Genomic DNA, 20,516 nt, shown 5'->3' with positions numbered 1-20,516 from the left:
GTCTGCCATTTTACATAGCCCTGTTTTTATGTAACATTTTTGAAGTGGATGTTGACAGAAAAGGTGGGCTCTTACTTTGTATGCAGGAGAGGTGGTGTCCAAAACAGCATCGCCGACACAATTGTTCCAGGAAGAGAACTTGAGGAATTAGGGCTTAAAAATGCCAATTTTGCCCTCGAGGACAAGGTTGATCTACAAGAGCAGTTGCCAGGTTGGATCCTGGACAACGCAGTGCCGGAGACGGTAGCAGTGGGTGGGCCTCCATCTCATTGTGGGGACGATTTCTTTTGATAGGAAAGTTGGGATTGGGTTAATTTTCGTTGTGGAGACAAATTGGAACTATGGAATGAGTATGTGTTCGTCTGTTATGTAACAATGCAACCTGAACTTGGGCACATATATGTACCGCTGGGGACAGAACTGAATGAAAGACTGACCAATGACATCAAACGAAATTGTTACCTGTGGTTCAGTCCTCCGTATTCAAGTACAAAATGCAAAAAAGAAAAACTAATTTCCTCGTTATCTGTGGTGTAGTAAAACATGACTGTGTTCTTCTGCCACCAAAACAGCCCGGCGGGTAAAGCAGCACGGTAATTCTCGAAGCTAATTTTTTTCTTCTGAATGAACACGTCTCTGTTTCTCTCTTAAGGCTCATTTCCCCCACCGTAATGAGACTTTCTTCAATCCCACTGTCGATATCTTCAATTCTGGTTTATTCATTCACACAAAAAATCATTTCTGCACGTAAAACTGAACATATCAATTATTACTGTAATATTTTTTTGGTAGTGGTGGTGGTGGTGTGAAGGGGGGGTCCAATTAATCTGGTAATAGAGAGGGTAACCAAAATTATTAGAGGAGAGGGGACTTAATTTCAAATATTAATCAAAACATTTCGACATCACAGATAAAACTCTAGATAAACTGTGAATTAAAGCATATCAAAGTAACAATTAGATGTCTTAACTTCTGGACACAGAGTTTAAAAAATGTACCACCAAACACCACAAAAAGCTTTGATTTTGTACAATGACATCCTAAATCTAAACCACTTATAGCTAAGTGCAAAATCAGGAATGGACCTTCCACCATCCGAAAAATAGATTGACCATTAACGATACAAAATGAAATAAAGTTTTACTGTTTCCTGGAGTTAAATTCTCCTCCCTTGCTATCCACGGAGAGTGGAGCCATCTCAGCAGCCGCAAGTTTGTCTTTATCCCTGACTGCTTGGAAACAGTACCGATTGAGTAAGTGGCCTCAGCAATGGCACCACTCTTTGAGGTCACAGGCTGCTGAGCTGGGCCACAAACCTTCATAAGCACAGAAAGTACATGATTTCCATTCTACCAACAACATGACTTGTAAACAGCACAGTTACTACAAAGCACTTACCAAGCAAAATAAGAAATTTACATCATGATGCTTTAGAAAGTGACCAGTACTTCATTTTCCTAGTCTGCATTACACCAAAATGCATAAATAAGTATATAACAAGGCTACTTCTGGTGATTCTAGGGATCAATCTGCATACAATATTAACAGCACAAGCAAATCTCCAGCAAAATGATTACCTACTTATAAAATTGAAAAGTTTTACAATCTTTACAAACAAGGTGCTTCATATTCCAACATTTGTTTAATTCTGAACTGAAAGTTCTATAGATATTAAACTTACTGGGAATATTTTTCCCCCAAAGCTTTTCCATTTATTGCTCATTAATGCTTTTTCAACTCAACCCAAATGTGACCCGAAATGTAAATATGAGTCACATGCCACCAGAGTAACTTCTGAGTTGGGTTTCTGAAAGAATCTTGCACAGTGTTCATGGCATAGGAATCCTCAACGTTTTGACATCTACACAACATCCACTTTCATCACACCAAACTGGGTAACACATAAAAACCCAAAAAGCTCAAATTCCTCAATCTCATACAAAGTAAGACTCCAAAAGTGGCTCCAGTGACTTCAGACTCTTTTTTGCAGAGCAGGTCACAAGAAAAAAAAAGCAGATTTGTTCTCCAAATTACCTGCGCAGAGGACCCTTCCGAAAGTTGCCCCAGAACACATTTCCAGCTGAGCATTCTGATTTCTCTTCTCCAGCATTTTCCTGCTCTTTTGATGCTGCTCTCTAATTTTTTTCTGTACACAGAACTGTGGCACTTGCCAGGCTTAGGCCTGTCCCCCATAGAACAACTTGGAAACCCTGTGACTTAAATTTGGTCCCATGTTATCATGACATCAACAGTCACCAGTTTTCAATGTGATCTGGCCTAACTTTGAGCAACCACCAATGAGATATGCCCATGACGGTTTGACCTCTCAAATTCAAGCAGAAAGTGAAATAAATCATTTAGTTTAACAGTTCAAAGAAACAAGGATTCAAGTCTCTCATCACTTCAGAGGTACTGCATCCTCAAAAAGTTAATATACGGTAAAAAAAGGTTTTGGAGTCTAACACATCCACTCTTACCAAGATGTGCTGTATTTGGTCAGATTAGGAAAGCCCGTGATTCACTGGAACACACACACACAAAAAGAATCCAATTGGTTTGCAACAACTGAACAGGGTGTATTAGCATTTGGCATTCACTGCAGTGAATAGTTACAGGTTATCCCCTAACAGGCACTGCTGAGATCAAATTGACTAATGTTTACAACAATTCTACATGTGGTAAAAGTAGAAACTGCTTTGGTACACGGATTTAAGTTAGAGTGTCATACAACGACATGCATTCAAGAATGACACCGCAATGTACATGACATCCTACCCCAAAAAGCCAAAACAAAAGTACCCATTACACAATGGTAAAACCAATCATCTCTATACCAAAATAATTGTAGGAAACCTACTTTAGCCACGATATATTAAACTGTGTCTTCAATCCAGTCTATTTGGAATGATCTACAAAGATACAGGCTTTCGAGTTAATTCAACATTTTTATCATACACATATTCACATACACTAATAAGCCTCTTGCGAGTTAAATTTGAATAAAATCTGGTATACTGCGTTATCTGATTGCATATAAACATAACAAATTGAATTCCCTAGACTAAATCACTGTTGCTATACCTCGTGATTTGGGGCAAGCTTTTTCATAGCAACCACCATCTCTGGAAAAGACTGGTCCTTTGTGCCCTTCTTATCCATTGAAAATAGTGTCTTGTGCAAGATGTCTCTTTGTGTTACTGAGCAAAAGCTTGCCTTGAATCACAAGGTATAGCAACAGTGTCTTTAGTATGGAGAATTCAAATTATGTTCACGTGAATTTAAAGAACTCAGTGTATCAGATTTTATTCAAATTTAACTCACAAAAGGCTTACTGACTTAAATGTCCAATCACTGAATTTCAGTGACAACTGTATAAGATGAATTTGCTTTTATGACAACACTGGCCACATGAGATGGACGTAGAATGAATTATACGTAGCACAATGTGATCACAAATTACACTGTAAACATGAAATGAAATCCAGTGGTGTGAATTTGAAATTGAATTTCACATTCAAACCCGATTTCATTTTGGGAAAAAAGTAAATGTCTTTCCATCAAATATGCACAATGTAAGTGTCAAACTGGTGGGTTTCGGACAGCACTTGTGACTGGCTCATATGAAGTGATCAAAACAAAAACCTCTTCCTCAATTAAATAGTTTCAACAGAAATGAACGCCACTGCATGGTCCATCCTATGACTGTTTGACAACCACTGGGTGAAGCAACCGTTTTATTGAATATGAAGAATCTTACAGTGTGCATGCTGTGTCCAATCAGATGTTGCCAACTACACACAGCTCAGACTAGGACCAATAAGAGTCTCTGAAACACACTTTATCAGAAAGCTGAGGGGGGCCTTCAAGCACAAAGGCCACAAAAGTGCTTTTCTAGACATATAGAACGCAAGCATACAGAGGGTGATTTATGTCTTAATCCTCAAAGTGTTGTGAGAGAAATTGATGGTTTTCTGAATCTCATTTTTGTCTTTATCTCAGGCTTGGTCTTTGATTTGCAAATTCGTAGTGGGTGTGTATTATTTACACACAAAATGAAAACACTTCCATCTTCAGGTTATGACATACAATTCCACACGTCCTCTTGCCAAAGGAGATTTTTTAAAACTAAAAATTAGAAAGCCAGGGAATGTCAGGTGAGGCCTAAGATGGAGACAAAGCTAAAAATACGGAAAACTCAGAGACCTACTTAGTGAAACATATGATGCAAACTATGGGACAGAGAGCACCCCCCCCGCCTTTGTGCTGGTCATTGTTACACTGGTATCTCAGGAATTCTTTTCACACACCTAGGGGGATGTGTTAAGAAACAATAGTCTAGAGCGTGTATAGGGATTGGACTTATTTGGGGGGGGGCACCCTTCTGTCCCATTTCGTGCCTGGTATAATTATAGTGAAAACCCCAACCCCAACTGTGACAAGAATGGAAACACATGGCAAGTGACTAGCATGAATGAGCAGGTTTCAATGAAGGCACACAGTAAACTATGACTGACTTGTTCACACACACATACACAGAACTGCAGAATACATGTACTACAAAATGAAAAAATGGAAACATTATTACAACTCATTAGTAACAATGACCTCCTTTACAGCATGTACATAATGAGCTTACTTGTCCATTTTTGTTGCATAATATAGAGTACCGTAACATTAGCATGTAAAAAAGACACACTGCCCGTCAGGTCAAATAACAAATCTGATCAAAGTGGGTGAACACTGACGAAGGAATACCTCTGTCACACTTCATTTGAATAACATTGCAACATGACTTGGGACCTGGATGACGTGTCACTGGCTTACGACAACTTGCCGCCGGTACTGGCAAGTTAGAGCTGTTTATAGAGAGTTCCGACATAAGTGTCTCAATTGTTGGAACCAAAATGGTGAATTATGCGTCGGTGCAAATGGATAATTAGCACACAATTGCTGCATGCTGTACCGCATACATAATGAACAGCCATTTTGGTTCCCCAAGTTTGACGTTGGCACAACTCTCTCAATATACAGCTCTGTGGCGCCTGCAAGAGACTGCAAATCAAAACTGTAACAAATGTGTGGGGTCGAGTTTCCTGTGCCATCTGAATGGAAGTAGAAGTGAGGGAAGTCTCTAGCTGCCCAAAATGGCTAAATCAGTTTGAGGGCTCCACGTTTGGGCGATACAATGGGGATCTCATGCACACGTGTCTGAGGCATACTTCCAAAAGTGAAAGGAGAAAGTGCATTGCAGTGTAACTAGATACAATGGAGCAAAATATAAGTCTGTTCACTTCATTTCCATGGCTGGCACATGACTTCCCAGATGTTGCCACCTACAGAGTACCAAAGTGAATACGTCACACGCACAATTAATGTGTGTAAAAGGCATTAAGGTGAGAACCAGTGCGCGAACCAACACGTGCACGTACTCCATTCGTTTGCATTGCACTTTCTGGTTCACAATGACGTCACACTTCGGTACTCTTTAACTGGGAAGGTTTTTATCTGATAATAACAGCATGCACTGCACAAAGATTTGCAAACAGGATGCCACTTAAAGCCTTGTCTCTGTGTATTTTCTGACATCCAGCAATGACAGTGCAGCGCTATTTTGGGAAAGTAAAAAGCCCTGGGGCAAAAAAGGTGAGGGTTGCACACAGGCCTTGTGACTAAATGTACCCCATAAAGAGCCCAACTTAAGCAAGCTGGGAACCACAAGTAACAATGCTGCAACCCAAAGCTGAGGCCGACGTTTTAACAGCTTGCCCTTGATTCATCCCACTTTCAAACACTATGGAATACATGAAGTCAGCAGCAGGGGAGTTGTTACAGGAAAGTAGACTTGAAAACACGACTCCCCTCAAACCTACCCCAAAAAAATAAAAAATAAAATAAAACCCCCAGATCAAGATCAACAATTATAAACAGCGCTCTCTGGAGACAACTGGCGTAAAAGCTGCCACGCCTACTTCCCTCACTGGTTGAAGTACTTTCGTTTGCACTGCACAGAGCAGAAGATGTTGCGATCCTTGGGCAGGAAGGAGCGGCCCACAAGTGAGACGGCGCAGGAGGAGCACTTGAAGCAGGCAGCGTCAGCGTGCCAGAAGTTGTTCTCGTGGTTCAGCCGCTTGCTGTCGGCCTCAATCTTCTGATTGCAGGTGCCACAGTACTGGTGGTGAAAAAAGGGGAGACATTTACCAGATCGGAAACTGGGACATCAAGGCAACCGTATCAGTGTTCCATTAATTGAGCTATCCAGCCTTCTGTCAGTAGTCTGACTTAAACATGAAGCAACATGGACATGTAGCTAAACGCAAAGGTCATTTACTTTGAAAAAACAAATGACTCCCTTATTACGTTTGATCCTGACGTCTACAAACATGTCCCTAGCACGCACCGTATTCTCATAATTTTCAGAGTTGTGATCAAGTCAAGTTTTGAGTCAAATATGCGCAGGTACAGTTGAATACAGCACAATGCTGTTGAGCATGGGCCCAGAGACCAGGAAGTTTTGTTAGATGAAACCCAAAACATTGGCACAAGAACTTGGAATCACAGCCTGTTGATAAACTGACTACTTTGAGTGGCACAGTAAAACCAGCCTCCCATGCTAATTTTGCCGAGTGCTTATTTTCCTGAGGTGAAGCTGAATCAGAACACTGGATGACCACTTTGGGATGTAAATTTCACTGTGCCAGGAATTTTAGAGGTCAACAGATCTTTTACAATGCCTCACCCGTACATTGAACTCTTTGAGCGACACATACGCTAGTTAAACCACAAAACCACCATGCAGATGGAATCTTATTTCATTTTCCAAAGGAAGTGGAAAATATTCAGTGTATCAGCAAACTTGCCCTGGATGAAAAAGTTTCAACCAAATTCTGCATTGCCAAAGAAAAATATGCAGTCATGCATGCAGACCCCAGCTGCACACAAACTACTTTGGTTGATTTAGCAACATCACTCACGTTTACATTGCCTTTTTAGTATGAATTATCCTTTATTTTCATTTCAAGAAAAACTTAGTGAAAATATTTTGTGTGTGTGAGCACTCTTTCAAGCTGGACTTTTGTTGGTTGCCTTGACTGTTCCTATTCCCTCTGCTGCAAATAACCCTAAACCCAAATTGAGTCTAACAATGTTTCCAGACAGGGGGTAGCCCTGTGCTGACCCGGCTTAGTCCTCAAAAACTTCACAAAAACCTGTACTATGAGGACCTCTTTTGTTCGTGGGTCCACATAAGGTATGAGCTACGTCAGCCCACCCTGCCATTGTGTAGTCTCTTCAAGAGTATTCCATAGAAATGATCGAAAAGGACAGGTGGTACCACACGTCAACCTCTCCATCAACCGAGACAGAGTCTGTGGTTGAGATGTAACAGATGCAGCTCTGTACCGTGAAGCCCCACAGAACTGTAATTAACTTGAGGGGGTACCTTTGCAAACAGCTTGTCGTAGCATGGCAAGCAGTAGGGGTGACTCTCCCGGGCCACATAGCGCCTGCCCCCCAGGACAGTGTCGCAGTTCCAGCAGCAGAAGTGGTCAATGTGCCAGCTCAGCTCCTCGGCAAGAGTGTACTTCTCTGAGAAGATCAGCTGTGGGGGGGAGGGTATCCAAAACAAAAATCAATGTTCAGACTCTCTCTTAATAACCCTGTGCTTTTGATCTTCAAAACAGCTTCAATAACTGTACATGTCTTATTTTCCCAACACCGCAGCTGAAGATACTTACCTGTATCTTGCAAAATGTTGAAGTGAATGTAAGAAAACTCCTCCCTCGGAGGGCGCAAAATAAAAAGTGCTCTGCACATACTGTAATGTGTACCTTGGAATGCAACTTTGCAAACACTAAACATCAGCTCTCAAAATGCTAACGAACTTGCAGGCAAGCCTACCATCTTACACTGGAGGAGATTTGAAGGTGGTCATACAATCATCTCCTTTCAATATTTGACGACAAAAGAATGACTCTTTTTGTGGTTAAGTCTATTATAGCCATTTGGTATTGTAGCGCAATTCCAAGTTGTGCATACATGTACTAACAGGTACATACATGGGGATGGAGTGTAACAAAAATGGAATGAGCAAATTCAACAGGGCATGAGGTGAATTAACGAGCCGTAATGTGGGTACTGCATCTGTCCCACTGAATAGCAGGCGAGCAAGAGAGAGGGAAGTTGGTAACGTGTAAGATAAGGAACAACTGCTTGCCTGGCTTAACTGCAAAGCCAACATGGTTTATTAAGGGGATTAGACATGGGGGAAGATTAAATACTAGCAAGGGAGCCAGGGAAGGCAACTTGCTTCAAAATGATCTTTTTGATTTGCATGGAAAATCCTACTTTTGAGCCAGATTTATATTTTTGTTCTGCTACAACTGAGCCCATGACGAGTTGGTTCCCAAACACATCTGGACACTTAGGGGAGTTCACACTGATGTGTGCTTGAAGACTGTCTCTTGATGGAATCACGGCACAATTTCACCCAACAGATTGATGCTAATTTATTGATTTTGGTCTTTCACCAAAACTGGGCAAAGTTTGCCAGGCGGGTAATCTCCCTCCCTTAGCCTCCCTAACCTAATGACTCTTGACCCTACTGAATGGAACAGAATCCAATTACAGTAAAGCATGCGACCAGCTGAAATCCAACAGAACTGAACAAGGTTCATGCACTTTTGGACAAAAAAGGCCAAGACTTTTTGGTGGCCCCCAACTGATGGAAATCCATGACCTACTTTCAGTAAAATGGAGATCACAACTGTAAAATTTTGAAGTACGTCTCTCTCTTTTTTCGGACAAGGAATTCGATTTTTGAAGCTTAATTATGAATATCAAGGTACACAGTTTAAAAATTACTGTAAACTGATCTTCTGAAACTGAAGTTCCACATTTTTACTCCTTGGGGGAAGCCCATGGACCCCATGGCCACCCACCCCGAAGATTTCTCTATGTGAGTACCTCATCACAGGCAGCACAGCGGGGCTTCAGAAGGTCGGCATAGTGGCGGCCACAGAAGATGTCGTCATCCTTGTAAAAGTAGATCAGATCCACCAGCAGCTCGTTGCAGGTGCGGCAGCGGAAACAGCCCGGGTGCCAGCACTTGTCGTTGCCAGCCCGCTCGGCAAACACAGCCACGTCACCGCCTGTCATGCCCTGGTTGCAGCGGCAACACTTCTGCAAGGCAGATGTCAGGGTCCGTAGGGCAAGGAGGGTGGGGAGGAAGAGGAAGGATGGAAGACAAGTGGAAGGAAATGATCCAATTAAGGAGTGTCAAGAGAACTTGGGAAAAAACTGTCCCTTGGGGCTTCTCATATGCAAAATATGATCTGATTAGGAAATTACTTGACAGATACAAGTACCACGACCAAGATGAAGTTGGCGGACATGTGTGCTCTGCTGTGACTTGAACCACTCCCTCTGAAAGTCAAACTTGACACATTGTTCTATTTCTATGGGTATCTTATTTAATATGCCATAAACAATTTCTGTCACATGTATTTCTGCAACTCTTCAGGCAGTGATCAAATATAATTGGAAGGGAATTTCTTTCAGAGTCTCTGCAACTGAATTAATTTCAACCCAAGTTATTTAAAGTGATTCGTGTTTAGCCGACTTATTCTTTCAGAATTTCATGAGGGTGCTTTGCAGTTGACTTTTCAATTTGAAAACAGATCAGGCCTCGGGAGGGGAAGCGTAAGTCGTGTCATAGTTTGATATATGGATCAGTGGTCTATTTATATTTGGTACCCTATTGGTTAAATTTCAACAATACTTATTGGTTTTTTTGTTATGGCTGGCACGGTTTCACATTGTGCCAATTGCTAAGATTTGTTAGGAATGTAGAACTTACAGTAACAATTTCCCCTGTTCCAGTAATGAGTAAACTTCATTACCACACTTATGCATATTCACGAGTAGGAGCTTAATTCTCACCGCTCCATTCAACATCAAATGTCTGTCCTAACTTTTTTGCCGATTAGCAGGCGCCCATATGAGGATCCATGTATACATGTAGGTCAAATAAGCACGTGTGCTGTGAGTACACACACAAAATGTTGGTCCGATTTTCCTGTGCTCAATGATCAAGGTGTAGTAAAACACAATGCACAGTTTGAGGCAGACGGTCAATATTAGCTTCCCTCTGTGACGTTGAGCGACTTGTTACCTCCAAGAACACCATGCTGATGCTCTACTTCCTACCCAGCCCTGTGTGGGTGGTTCCTCTTATTTGTCCATATCTTTGTTGAACTAGCAGCGCTTGTCAGAATTGACAGAGTACTCGCACACCACGAAGCCAGGGATTATGCTCAAAGTTACAGTGCCAGCAATATAAGCTGTGCAGTAAACCAGAAATGTGGTAAGACTTGTTTCTTTGGAATTACATTCAAACTCTGGCAAACGCATGCCTCTTGACGCAAAATACTGCGCTTTCTCTTGTGCTGAGCATGGCCAGGGGTCAGATTTGAGGAAACTGAAAAAACTGGCGAAAAAATGCCTCCTTACGTATGTCCCTCAATCCTCCATTTCAACAATTTCTTGCACCACATGTACCTGCACTTCTGCAGTATCCTTGCTCGTTGATTTTTCCGATTAATTTCCAATTATATTTGTCTTCCCCTTCCAAGCCTTTTTTTCCCACCTGACTTTCGAGCCGCAAAAATTTCCATGGATTTTTCAAGCCTTTATGAAGTGAAAAAATCACCATGATTGATAACTTTAGGGGAATGGAGAGCCATTTTGATCAATCAAAGCAACAATAAAGAACCACAAGTAATGAACAAAGTGGCACCTGAGTTTTCTGTAAGCGCAGCCGGTACAGTACTGCATGGCACTCGTACAGTTAACATGGTTAAAAGCAACCTCGTTCCAATGGGTCCATGGGTGCCATGCTGTATTGGTTCCCACCATGCCTCACACACACAGCCCACGGAGTCAAGGTTGAGTTAGAAAGCTGTGCCGAGTCCTTACAGTTTAATACCATATGTCCCCCATTCAGAAGTATTCTATTGCATTCCAGCGGGAGTAACAACACAAGAGTGCGCGTGCTATCAAAAAGTCAACTTGCACAAGTCCTTCATTCACTATCATGCAAAATTTGGAAAATACCACTTCTAGTTCTGGCAATGCCATGCCAAGGAGAAAAAATCCACAAGTCCTGCATCTATTTTTCCAGAAATCTGGAAAGAGCCGGACAAATCTCACCCCCTGGCATGACTTGGCCTTGCGGCTGACCAACCTACCCATTTGGCCTCTCCGACAGCCTTGGGCGGCACTGTGTCTTCCCCCACCCCTACGGAGGTCTTCTCTGGCTCATGATCCATGCCCTGGACCCCGTCTGGTGCCCCTGGGTGGCCCTGGGGTGCAGGAGCGGACTCCTCCAGGGACAAACTCTGCATCTGGAGCTGGGGTACCTTATGGGGGACCACAGGCTGCACCTGTGCATGAAGTGAAAGGAAAGACAAGCCTCGTTATGAAACAAAAGCATGTTCAAACACTAGTTGACCAGAGGTTGGTTTGTAATATGCATTTACTTAAATACTAAACCTACAGTGCTAATAGTCTGTGAATGTTCCCTCCTAGAAGGAGGTGAATGTCTGTGAATGTCATCATGATATTTTTCGGTACTGGTGCCCTGCAGCGAAATGCTATACATGTTGATGGAGAAAGTCATTCATAAAATGCTCCTCACATGGCTAGCCCCAAAATAACTTGGGATGGAACGTTTGTGCGGGTGATGTTAAGTTTCCCTACCGGATTTTGTTCTTCACCAACTTACATTAACTTCTAATACTGTATGGTTATGGTGCTTTCCAAGAGCTCGCCAAAAAAAGGACGGAAAATTCCAGAAGCTTGGTTGGCTGCATATATGTTCACTTCCATGCATTTGTGCACCACTTAGTTGAGAGTTAGCGCATGAACATACGTGGGTGAGGTTGGAACCAGTCACCTCTTGGCCTCCTCAACCTCAACCACTGGCTTAACCACCAATTCTTGGAGAAACTCTCAGACATTGAGGACTAATGGTTTTTGAAATTGTTATCGAAAGACAAACTTGATGTTGAAAAAATTCCAAAAGATTTGACGACACTGCATATGTAGTCAATCGTTTGCAAGCACAATCCATAATGCTCCTAGTGTTGGAGATGGTTGAATTTGGCCTAAAACTTCTTGCACCTGACGGAACTCTTAGAGTTCAGGTGTCAGGTGAACTAAAAATTATCCAGGGGCCATTACAGGAATTGACTTCCTCTCAACTTTAATCCTTTCTTAATTATTAAAAAAAAAAATTCATCAATCCGTCTGAAACTTCAGTAGACTGGGCAGAGAAATATGCCCAAAAAAATGATCATTAAAAGTATTAAACCAAAGCGAACTTTTCATTTTGTCTTCATCTGAACATTTGTTTGAAGTTGGAATCTCTCTCCTAGAGGTGCCTCCAGAAACTGTCAATACAGTTCTTGAGGTGGAGAACCTTCGGCTGTCCACAGGTCAGTTGGTTCTTCACAATGGATACACAGCAGCTTAAAGAAGATTACAACTGAGATTTATCTGAATATGTCAATTACACCTGCAGCCCCCACTTCCTTTTCAAACAGATTTGACAGAATTAGCAAGTAATAATCTGCCTCTAACAACTGTTCCTCCTGTAAAGAAGGATTTGAAGAGAGTTGACCGACCATGAGAGGTGAGGACTACTCATCAAGCTATTAAGTTTTCAGTGATATGAGTTGCCAATGTTGTCCGAACTCCAAATTTCTGACTGCCACCACCTTTGTTGTGAGTTTACTGCCTACTGTGACCAAGGATCCTCTGCTCACTGGGTGGCGGCAAAAACTCTGTGCCTGTGCCACAAGCATGGAAAAGGTACATTCAAAATAGTAGCTGTTTTTTAGCAGAGCCTTCACGTAGCATGTCGAAGACACAGACCAAATCCTTCAAATGTACAAGCACCAGTACATGCATATGTCTTTAGCTGTATGGATTTACGTAGTACATTTAGAAAGCATTCCTCCACTAAATAACAAACTGTGAGTGAAAGCCACAACTCGCGTGTTCATACCTGATCTTTTTCAAGTTTGGCACGCATGTAAAAAACTCTCATTTTCAATATAAATGTTACCGCAGTGTGAAGTTCAAGATCACTCGCGTGTCAATGGTATAGTACATATTTTTGTGCCAAGATGGTATACCGGTTCGTATCCAACTTTCAAAGAATTGGAGTCAAAATGACGGTAAGAAGTGACTGCAAAAACTCCTGGAGGCTCAGTGCACGAAAAAAAAATGTACTGCACTGATATTGGAAAAAGGGCCATCCAGTTAACGCTTTTAGGGCTAAGAACACACTAGGGAGTACACATGTACACCTAGTGCACCCACAGTAATGGCATCTCCTGGGATTTGTCTTGCATGAACATGTGAAGTACGCGGTAATGCACCTTTGACATGTATTATTTAGCAAGAATCAAACGGCATTCCGAGTATGCAATGTACACTGCAATGGCACTTTTCTTGTTGAATTGAAATTGACTGCCAGTAAAAATGCACGTAAATGACCATCTGGGAGTTGAGTTGGTGAGGGCTTAATTTATGAGGGCAACAAATACTTGTACCCCAGCAAAGCAAACATTGAAAGATAGAAAAAAAAGGGAAAAAGTCCCCGTAGCATTGATTGATTGTGATTACACGAAGTACACCCGTAAGGGCCTGTTTGTTTCAAACCGATCTCGATCAGAGATCCCATCGATGGTTCACTCTATCCATTAGGCAAGTTCTGTTGTCAGCGAACTAATGACGGATCACTGATCGTGATCCAGATCCACTTGAAACAAACTGTGCCTAGGCCTGGGAGATTTTCAGCTATGTGACTCGTGGAATTACGGTTGAACCCCGGCACGCTCCCAAAGTACCATCACAAAAGCCGATAACTGTCACTGAGTAAACAGGCACTGTGTTATGCACGTATTTCCTTTGTGCATGAATGGCTTACATACATGTACATCGTATCGTAACTCAATAGCTCTTAGATAAACCACTTTGCCTAATGCACAAAGACGGAGCAGTGCATGTCAGGCAAGTACATGTATATTCAAGAGGCAGCATTCCAGTACCATAAACCATAACGCTTGCCAAGATATTAACACAACATATACACATGCTTTTTTACACACTAAGAAATACTGTACCTTAAACCAAACTGAAGAAAATATACTCGTATTAATGATTTAAAAAAAGTTTAAAATGAATGTAATTGTCCTTTTTTAAAAAGCAACAGCTGTAAGTTCTTCCTGTCCTACTATAACAATCACGTTTCCTTCCCCTGTCCTCAGTGATCAAAGTTTTGTCCTCGGTACTTAGTGCCTGTGCCTAGTCTGTGGGAGAGAGGTACACAGCATGAAAAATGGGAAGCATCATGTCCTCTCCTCCCTGGCACAGTAAAATAGGACTGTATATGCATCATGTGTTAGTTCCACAGGACGCAGTTGTTTGCAAAGCGCCTTCTAGTGCCACTCCAAATTTTCGTTTGAACCCATTGCCCTTTCAGGGTGCTAGTGGGATGGGGCAATTTCCTTGAGCTCTGTGATGCGACTTCTTCAAAGCCTCACTCGATGGAATTTATAGTACAGGTCAATAGAACAATATTATAGGTCAAAACTCCCACGTGCACTACTGCAAAGCAGGATGTATGCCCATTAAGGTGTCGGTTGTAAGTTTATCCCAAAAGGCTTTGCAACAAAGCACTTCCTTTGCAAAATTTTCTGAAGGATGTTAGCCCATCCACTGTGCCCTGTAAGATGTGCAAGGGGCCAAGCGAACTGTAAACAGGAAGGGTTTATCTTCATAGCCTTCCTAACCGGAACACTCAACTCCTCGACCCCTATAAACTACCCAAAGCCAGATCATTGGCATGATTCAACCAAACTCTTCACTTCCCGTTTCACTTCAGTGAAATGGAAACATGGACACACCCGTACCTGTCCAATGCCCACGGCCTTCTCCTTGTAGTCCTTGACAAAGTCTAGCATCCTCTCGGCCTCCTCGGTGTTGAGCTGCTGGCACAGCTCGGGCTGCTGGTCATGGTCCGGCAGCTGCTTCTGCATCTGCTGGGCCCGGCGCTGGGCCCCCTCTGTGCCCTCCACAGGCTGATTCTCAATGGGGATCATCTCCATGTAGCGCTTGACCTGAAGGGAAGGGGGAGAAGGTGAGAAGAAATGAAAAAGAGAAAGGGGATGACATTGAATGGGGAAAAAAGCATGGCAAACAAGCAAAACCTACTGATGAATCTGTACTCTGGCCTCTTTATACCCTCCACAAATGCTGCCTGCTGTGATGTGGTCTTCGTCTTCTTGTTCATGCATGTACACTAGTACAGTACCTCAGGGGACCAACCATGGCCTTGGCAAAGCTAAAGATGCCATTCGTCCACTTACATATAGGCCAAATATTCTAAAAGTTAAACTAAAGTTCAGTAACATGGAAGCTACAAATCTTGGCCAAAATTGTTGGGCCACGTGTCAGTGGCCACACCCTCCCCACCCAGGCCCTCCGCTTCCCCCGGTCAATGTTTTCATCTCCAGCTGTAGCACAGATGGTGCCGCCCGGGGTTGGGGGGCCCAAGATGATTTTGCCAGGATTGTTGCCACAAGTCGCATCTTAAGTGTTGGCTTTGCAGGTACAGGTAAATGTACTGGCACAACGCAACAAAGCAACTGTTGGCTACAGTGCCTGTCATATGGGACCCACATGAGCATGCCTGGCACCTTGGGATACTGCACCAGCATGTTCCTTCGGGAGTGCAAAAAAAAAAAAAGCCACATCCCATCTTACAAAAATCAAACATTGCCTTGATGCTCTACAGTACAGGAATGGTCTAAACACACCTGTATCTCACTGTACTACTGCATACAAACACTGACTGGACTATTAAACAAAAAGGAAAACTGCATTTATAAAATACTTTGCAAAACTGTTTGCGACAAATTTGTTTCTGCAAATGAATTGCTGGACAAAACAGAGCAGACAGTAATGTGATACTCAAAGACTCAATTAAAATTTTGTGCAGTTAAGACACCTCCGTACATGAGAAGTCATTTACTTCTCAGCCGGCTGTAACTTTTTTCCTGGCTCTGAAATACTGAAACACAAATGATATAAAAGGAGAAATTCAAGACACTTGCATGTAGCATGCCAAATACGCTGTCCAAGGCTAGTGACATCCGATGCTGAAGCTGTACACTGTCCCACGAAGAATCCATCTTGGAATCCAAACTTTGCCTTGCACACAAAGAGTCTAGGAGAACCAACCAATTTGTAGTTGATTCCAAACATATGGTGCTGGAAAATAAAGATGCTCAACACATCCGCACCCACTTGTTGAGTCCGTCCAAGCTGACAAATATTACGGTGCACACATAATGGTGCATGTATGTGAAAGGTTCAAGTCTGGACATTTCTTGGGCTAACCATCACTCAAGGCAGCAAACCTGACATCTTGAAGATCCTTGCGAATTGGGTGAAATTCAGACAGGATGTGATTTCATAGGAAGTGACGACATTGTGGGGACCCTAGGGAGACAGCCCAAAGGTCAGGATGAACCCTCTCCGGTCACACTCAAGAGAGCGGGCAGCTCTTTGACCGTCTTAAAGTTGAGGACTGCTTGTACTTGATTGATGAGCTAAAGAAACCAACTGGTACATGTAGAGGTACCAGAAGGTACACATGTGCACACATGTTCTGTAATTAAAACAAGCACTACTGAAACTTAAGGATGGGTTGGTTTCGGCAGCTGAACATACACACATGTATGCACGTATTTGCACTCACATACACGTACACAGCTGTTCCATAGCTGTTGGGACTACACATAATGAAACACACAGTACATGTTGTACAGTACATGTACACATTTGCGTCAATTGGTGGGGGACGGAGGGACATGTCCCCTCTCCCCACTTTTCCAAGTGGGGGATACTATATCAATTGTCCCCCTCACTTTTTTCCAAAATCTAAATGAAAATGTATACCTTGCAAAGGCATTTGTTAAAAAAAACTGGCTGAAATAGCCAGACATTGTATCAGATCACATCACGGAGCAGCTACCGTATACTCCGCATTTGTTCTGATCAGGGCTATGCCCCCCTCCCCCCAATTTTCAAATGGACTGATGCCCTTGCATGTACAATGGGAACCAAAGCTGTTATCAGGGCAAATTTGGTCCCCACAACGAGGTCCTGACTTTCCTAACAGAAACTGTTCCCTCAGTGGCATGAAGGCCTACCCAAGCATCAGTACATCTACCTGTATATTGCATGCGTAATCCCGCAAGGAGACTGAATACCGTGAAACATATACAAGACTCTGTGCACATGGCAACGAAAGTCCAAAATCAAACTCCACAACTTTATTCACTGGAACATGTACTGGCACCATGCCATAGCCTGTCTATTCACAGCACTTTCTTCAAAAGAATACAGTACACACAAGTACATGTACCGGTAAATGCAGATGTAGATGTACATGTACGGTACATGTTGCAAGTGCACACTTACCTTAGACCAAAAACTGAGAGCAGGTGAGAACAGCACATTGGATCACATGCGGTCCATACATACATGTACCTCGAACAAAGACTGTCACAAACTGCCGCAGGCTCCAAGAAAACTCAGAGTGCTTCATATTCAGTTTAACTTGACACTCCCAACAAGAGGGATATTTCTGGCAAGTACGCACGCAAGGAATGCATCCGTGGTCTTGGTATTTGGGATACGATAAGATAAACTCTGTTTTTTGTCCCGAGGTGCAAATAGGAATGGAATGAAATCGAGAAGCAAGGGTCAATTTGATGAACTGGATGAGTGGTGTCTTGGGTGCAATATGAGTTGTCCCTCTGATAAATGTTCTGCCTGACCCTTTGTTCGTAAGCAAAAAAAAAAAAAAATCTAGTTTGTTGACACGTCACAAACAAGGTAGTGTGCACCAGTTGCTATTTAACTCAGAATGAAATTCATTGATCTCTTTAGGCTGAGTGAGGGGCTTTTTGAGCCAGATACCGGCACGGTACGTGGGCAAATGTTTAAACACATCCAGGCAGTCCTGTATTCAGTCGTGGATGACTTTAATCATCCAAACGTTTGAGTGACTCCCATTGTGTTTTAATTACAGGGCTGGAAATACCGGCAGTCCATAGATGATGAGTTGTAGAGTGTCCGGGTACCAGCGTGGGCCGTTGTAGCAAATACTTCTCTGTGACACTTTCTCGTAGTGTAAGAAACATACGTATGTAAGCAATGATGCAGTAAGGAATGTCAGACAATTCTTGCCAAACTGAGTGAGACCACCGAGAGGCTCAGCATTTGTAAACACTGCAAAGCACTGTACATGTAGTTGTATCTTCTTGCTTTAAGCAGTTCAAATTTTGGTGTAAATAACACCACCCTCGGGATAAGTTCACCAGGGAATAATATCCTCCAAGACCATTTCTATGGTATACGAAACGGCACCTGCAAATATTTTTGCATAAGTACAGGCCACTGTTTCAACATGGTTTTCTTTACCTGTATTCATACCAAACCACAGACTCATGTAGTACCTGGCAAAATTACATAAACGACATGAAGTGAACAAATTTCTAAGTACTGTTAGTGTGCATATGTACCGGTAGTGCCAAACTGGTTCATCGTGGGGAAAAAAAACTACTGTACCTCAAACATTGTGCATGCATGATACAGTGTTACTTTTACATGTACATAGATCATAATGTAAATGAATACATGTACATGCATGTTCAGTATTGTACATACATGTAGTACATATCACGTACATGTACATTTAGGCCTACCGGTACATGTACATAACTTTGTGCACCAAGTCACACATCAGTACATTTTATGCCTGAAAAATGTCAGTCCAGGTCAAAGTAATTGCTTTCCTATTCCTTGTCTGGATTCCATCTCACCATGGACCAATGTAGTCTTTGGCATCGAGCCAGAGGCAAAAAGTGCCTCACTATGGATGTGGTACGCTCTCCTATCTACATATACCAGTGCATGTAAGAATATTTTATCCCCCCCAAAACAAATCTTCACAAATGCCAAAAGAGGAGACTGATTGGCAAAGAAAAGACGGGCTGGTGGGAAGTTTTCAACAGGACAAGAACGTGCACAGAATGTACCCTGTATTGTGTGTCATGGCTCTGTGATTGTACACAATAACAGAAATTGGTCGCAATCCAAGTGCAATCCAAGTGTCAGGTATGCACGAACCAGTGCACCCATGCGGTGACCCACCAAAGGGATGCCCATGCACTGCGAGATAAAAGCATGCCAATTTTTCCAACACAGAACTGCTTTCCCAAGTCAGTAGTGGTTTATTTGAAACACTACTCCAAGAAACAGCAGTATGTACCCGTTATTCCATTCTCTCCTTTGCAAGAAGACCTAAAACAAAATGACATCGCGCTTTGCTTACATGTGCATTTTCCTATGGGGACTCGATAGATCGCTTCTCACCTCACTGCCATAGGAAAGCACACATGTAACCAAAGCATGAGGTCATTAATGTTACAAGTCTACTGCCAATAGACCAATCTGGTTTGGGCAGTGTAATGCTTGGGAAATACATAAATACATATAAATATATTCTTAACTCATCTCTCTTTGTATTTATACCCAATATTGGGCGAGCACTGCCAATAACAGTACATCTACCGGTATGCCATTACAAGTCCATCGGCCATTTCATCAAAAATAGCCCAATGCACGCTTGTACAGATTTACGGAGTACAATGCATGAGATATACATGTACAATTCCAATTTCCACCCATTAAAGGTGAAGATTTGTTGTGAAGTTGGCTAAAAGATGCTAAATGTATTCTTCCTTTTTTTAAGAGTGCTGTTCTTCCTATCAGATTTTGCCTCCTGTCCTTTGGTGAGTATAATGTACGGTGCACTGACCACATGGCTACATGTACCTGCACCAGTTTGAAGTGAACTGAACTGAGGGGTCATATGACCTGTGTTGCCTTGGGTTTGGCTTTCATACTTGACCTTGGAAAGTCCCCATGGAAAATGGAAGGAATGAAATTCCTGAACTTTCTCTGCAGACTTCACACATACAAAGTAAATTTGCCTCAGAGAAAACAGACTGAACCATCACCAACAAATTCTATTTTGGGGTTCTGGGACAATCGAGTTCTGAGGGGGGTAAATAGTTTAGTTGTCAAGTAATCGGTATTGTGATGGGGGGTTTGGGTGTTAAATTGATCGGCTTTGCTAGCTTTTCAAGTAAATGCAAACAGTCGGACAATGGCACTGGGGTTTCCACAAATATTTCGTAGCTTGAATATCACAAAACCCACTGCCTGATAACAAAAAACATCCCAGCAAAGCCCAGGGAATTGCATGAATGCTGAATCCATTCAAAGGTTTTGATCAAATAGAATCGGCCCATGCAGAGGAACTCATCGCTCCAAGTTCACAACATGTTGGCGCTGACATGCAGAAATTGCAGGGTTCA

The 20,516-nt window shown here is 42.4% G+C and overlaps 1 protein-coding gene across 2 annotated transcripts in view; it reads right to left on the bottom strand.

The window, feature by feature from the left end:
- Positions 1-693: 693 nt before the first annotated feature.
- The window catches only part of LOC110988872 (testin-like), a 43,920-nt gene continuing 24,097 nt past the window's right edge, over positions 694-20,516 (bottom strand). For both annotated transcript variants that reach the window (XM_022252791.2, XM_022252790.2), the window contains exons 4-8: positions 14,976-15,182; positions 11,244-11,438; positions 8,962-9,177; positions 7,439-7,597; positions 694-6,169 (exon numbers count right to left, since the gene is read on the bottom strand). In XM_022252791.2, the coding sequence (XP_022108483.1) occupies positions 5,975-6,169; positions 7,439-7,597; positions 8,962-9,177; positions 11,244-11,438; positions 14,976-15,182 (972 nt within the window). In that variant the 3' untranslated portion in view covers positions 694-5,974. The remainder of the gene's footprint in view (positions 6,170-7,438; positions 7,598-8,961; positions 9,178-11,243; positions 11,439-14,975; positions 15,183-20,516) is intronic.

Source organism: Acanthaster planci, linkage group LG04 (assembly GCF_054643075.1).
Source record: "Acanthaster planci isolate LZ-2023a linkage group LG04, COTS_SCS, whole genome shotgun sequence".
NCBI lineage: Eukaryota > Metazoa > Echinodermata > Asteroidea > Valvatida > Acanthasteridae > Acanthaster > Acanthaster planci.
Note: the sequence above shows the minus strand (reverse complement) of the source record. Positions and strands in the feature narration are given on the sequence as shown.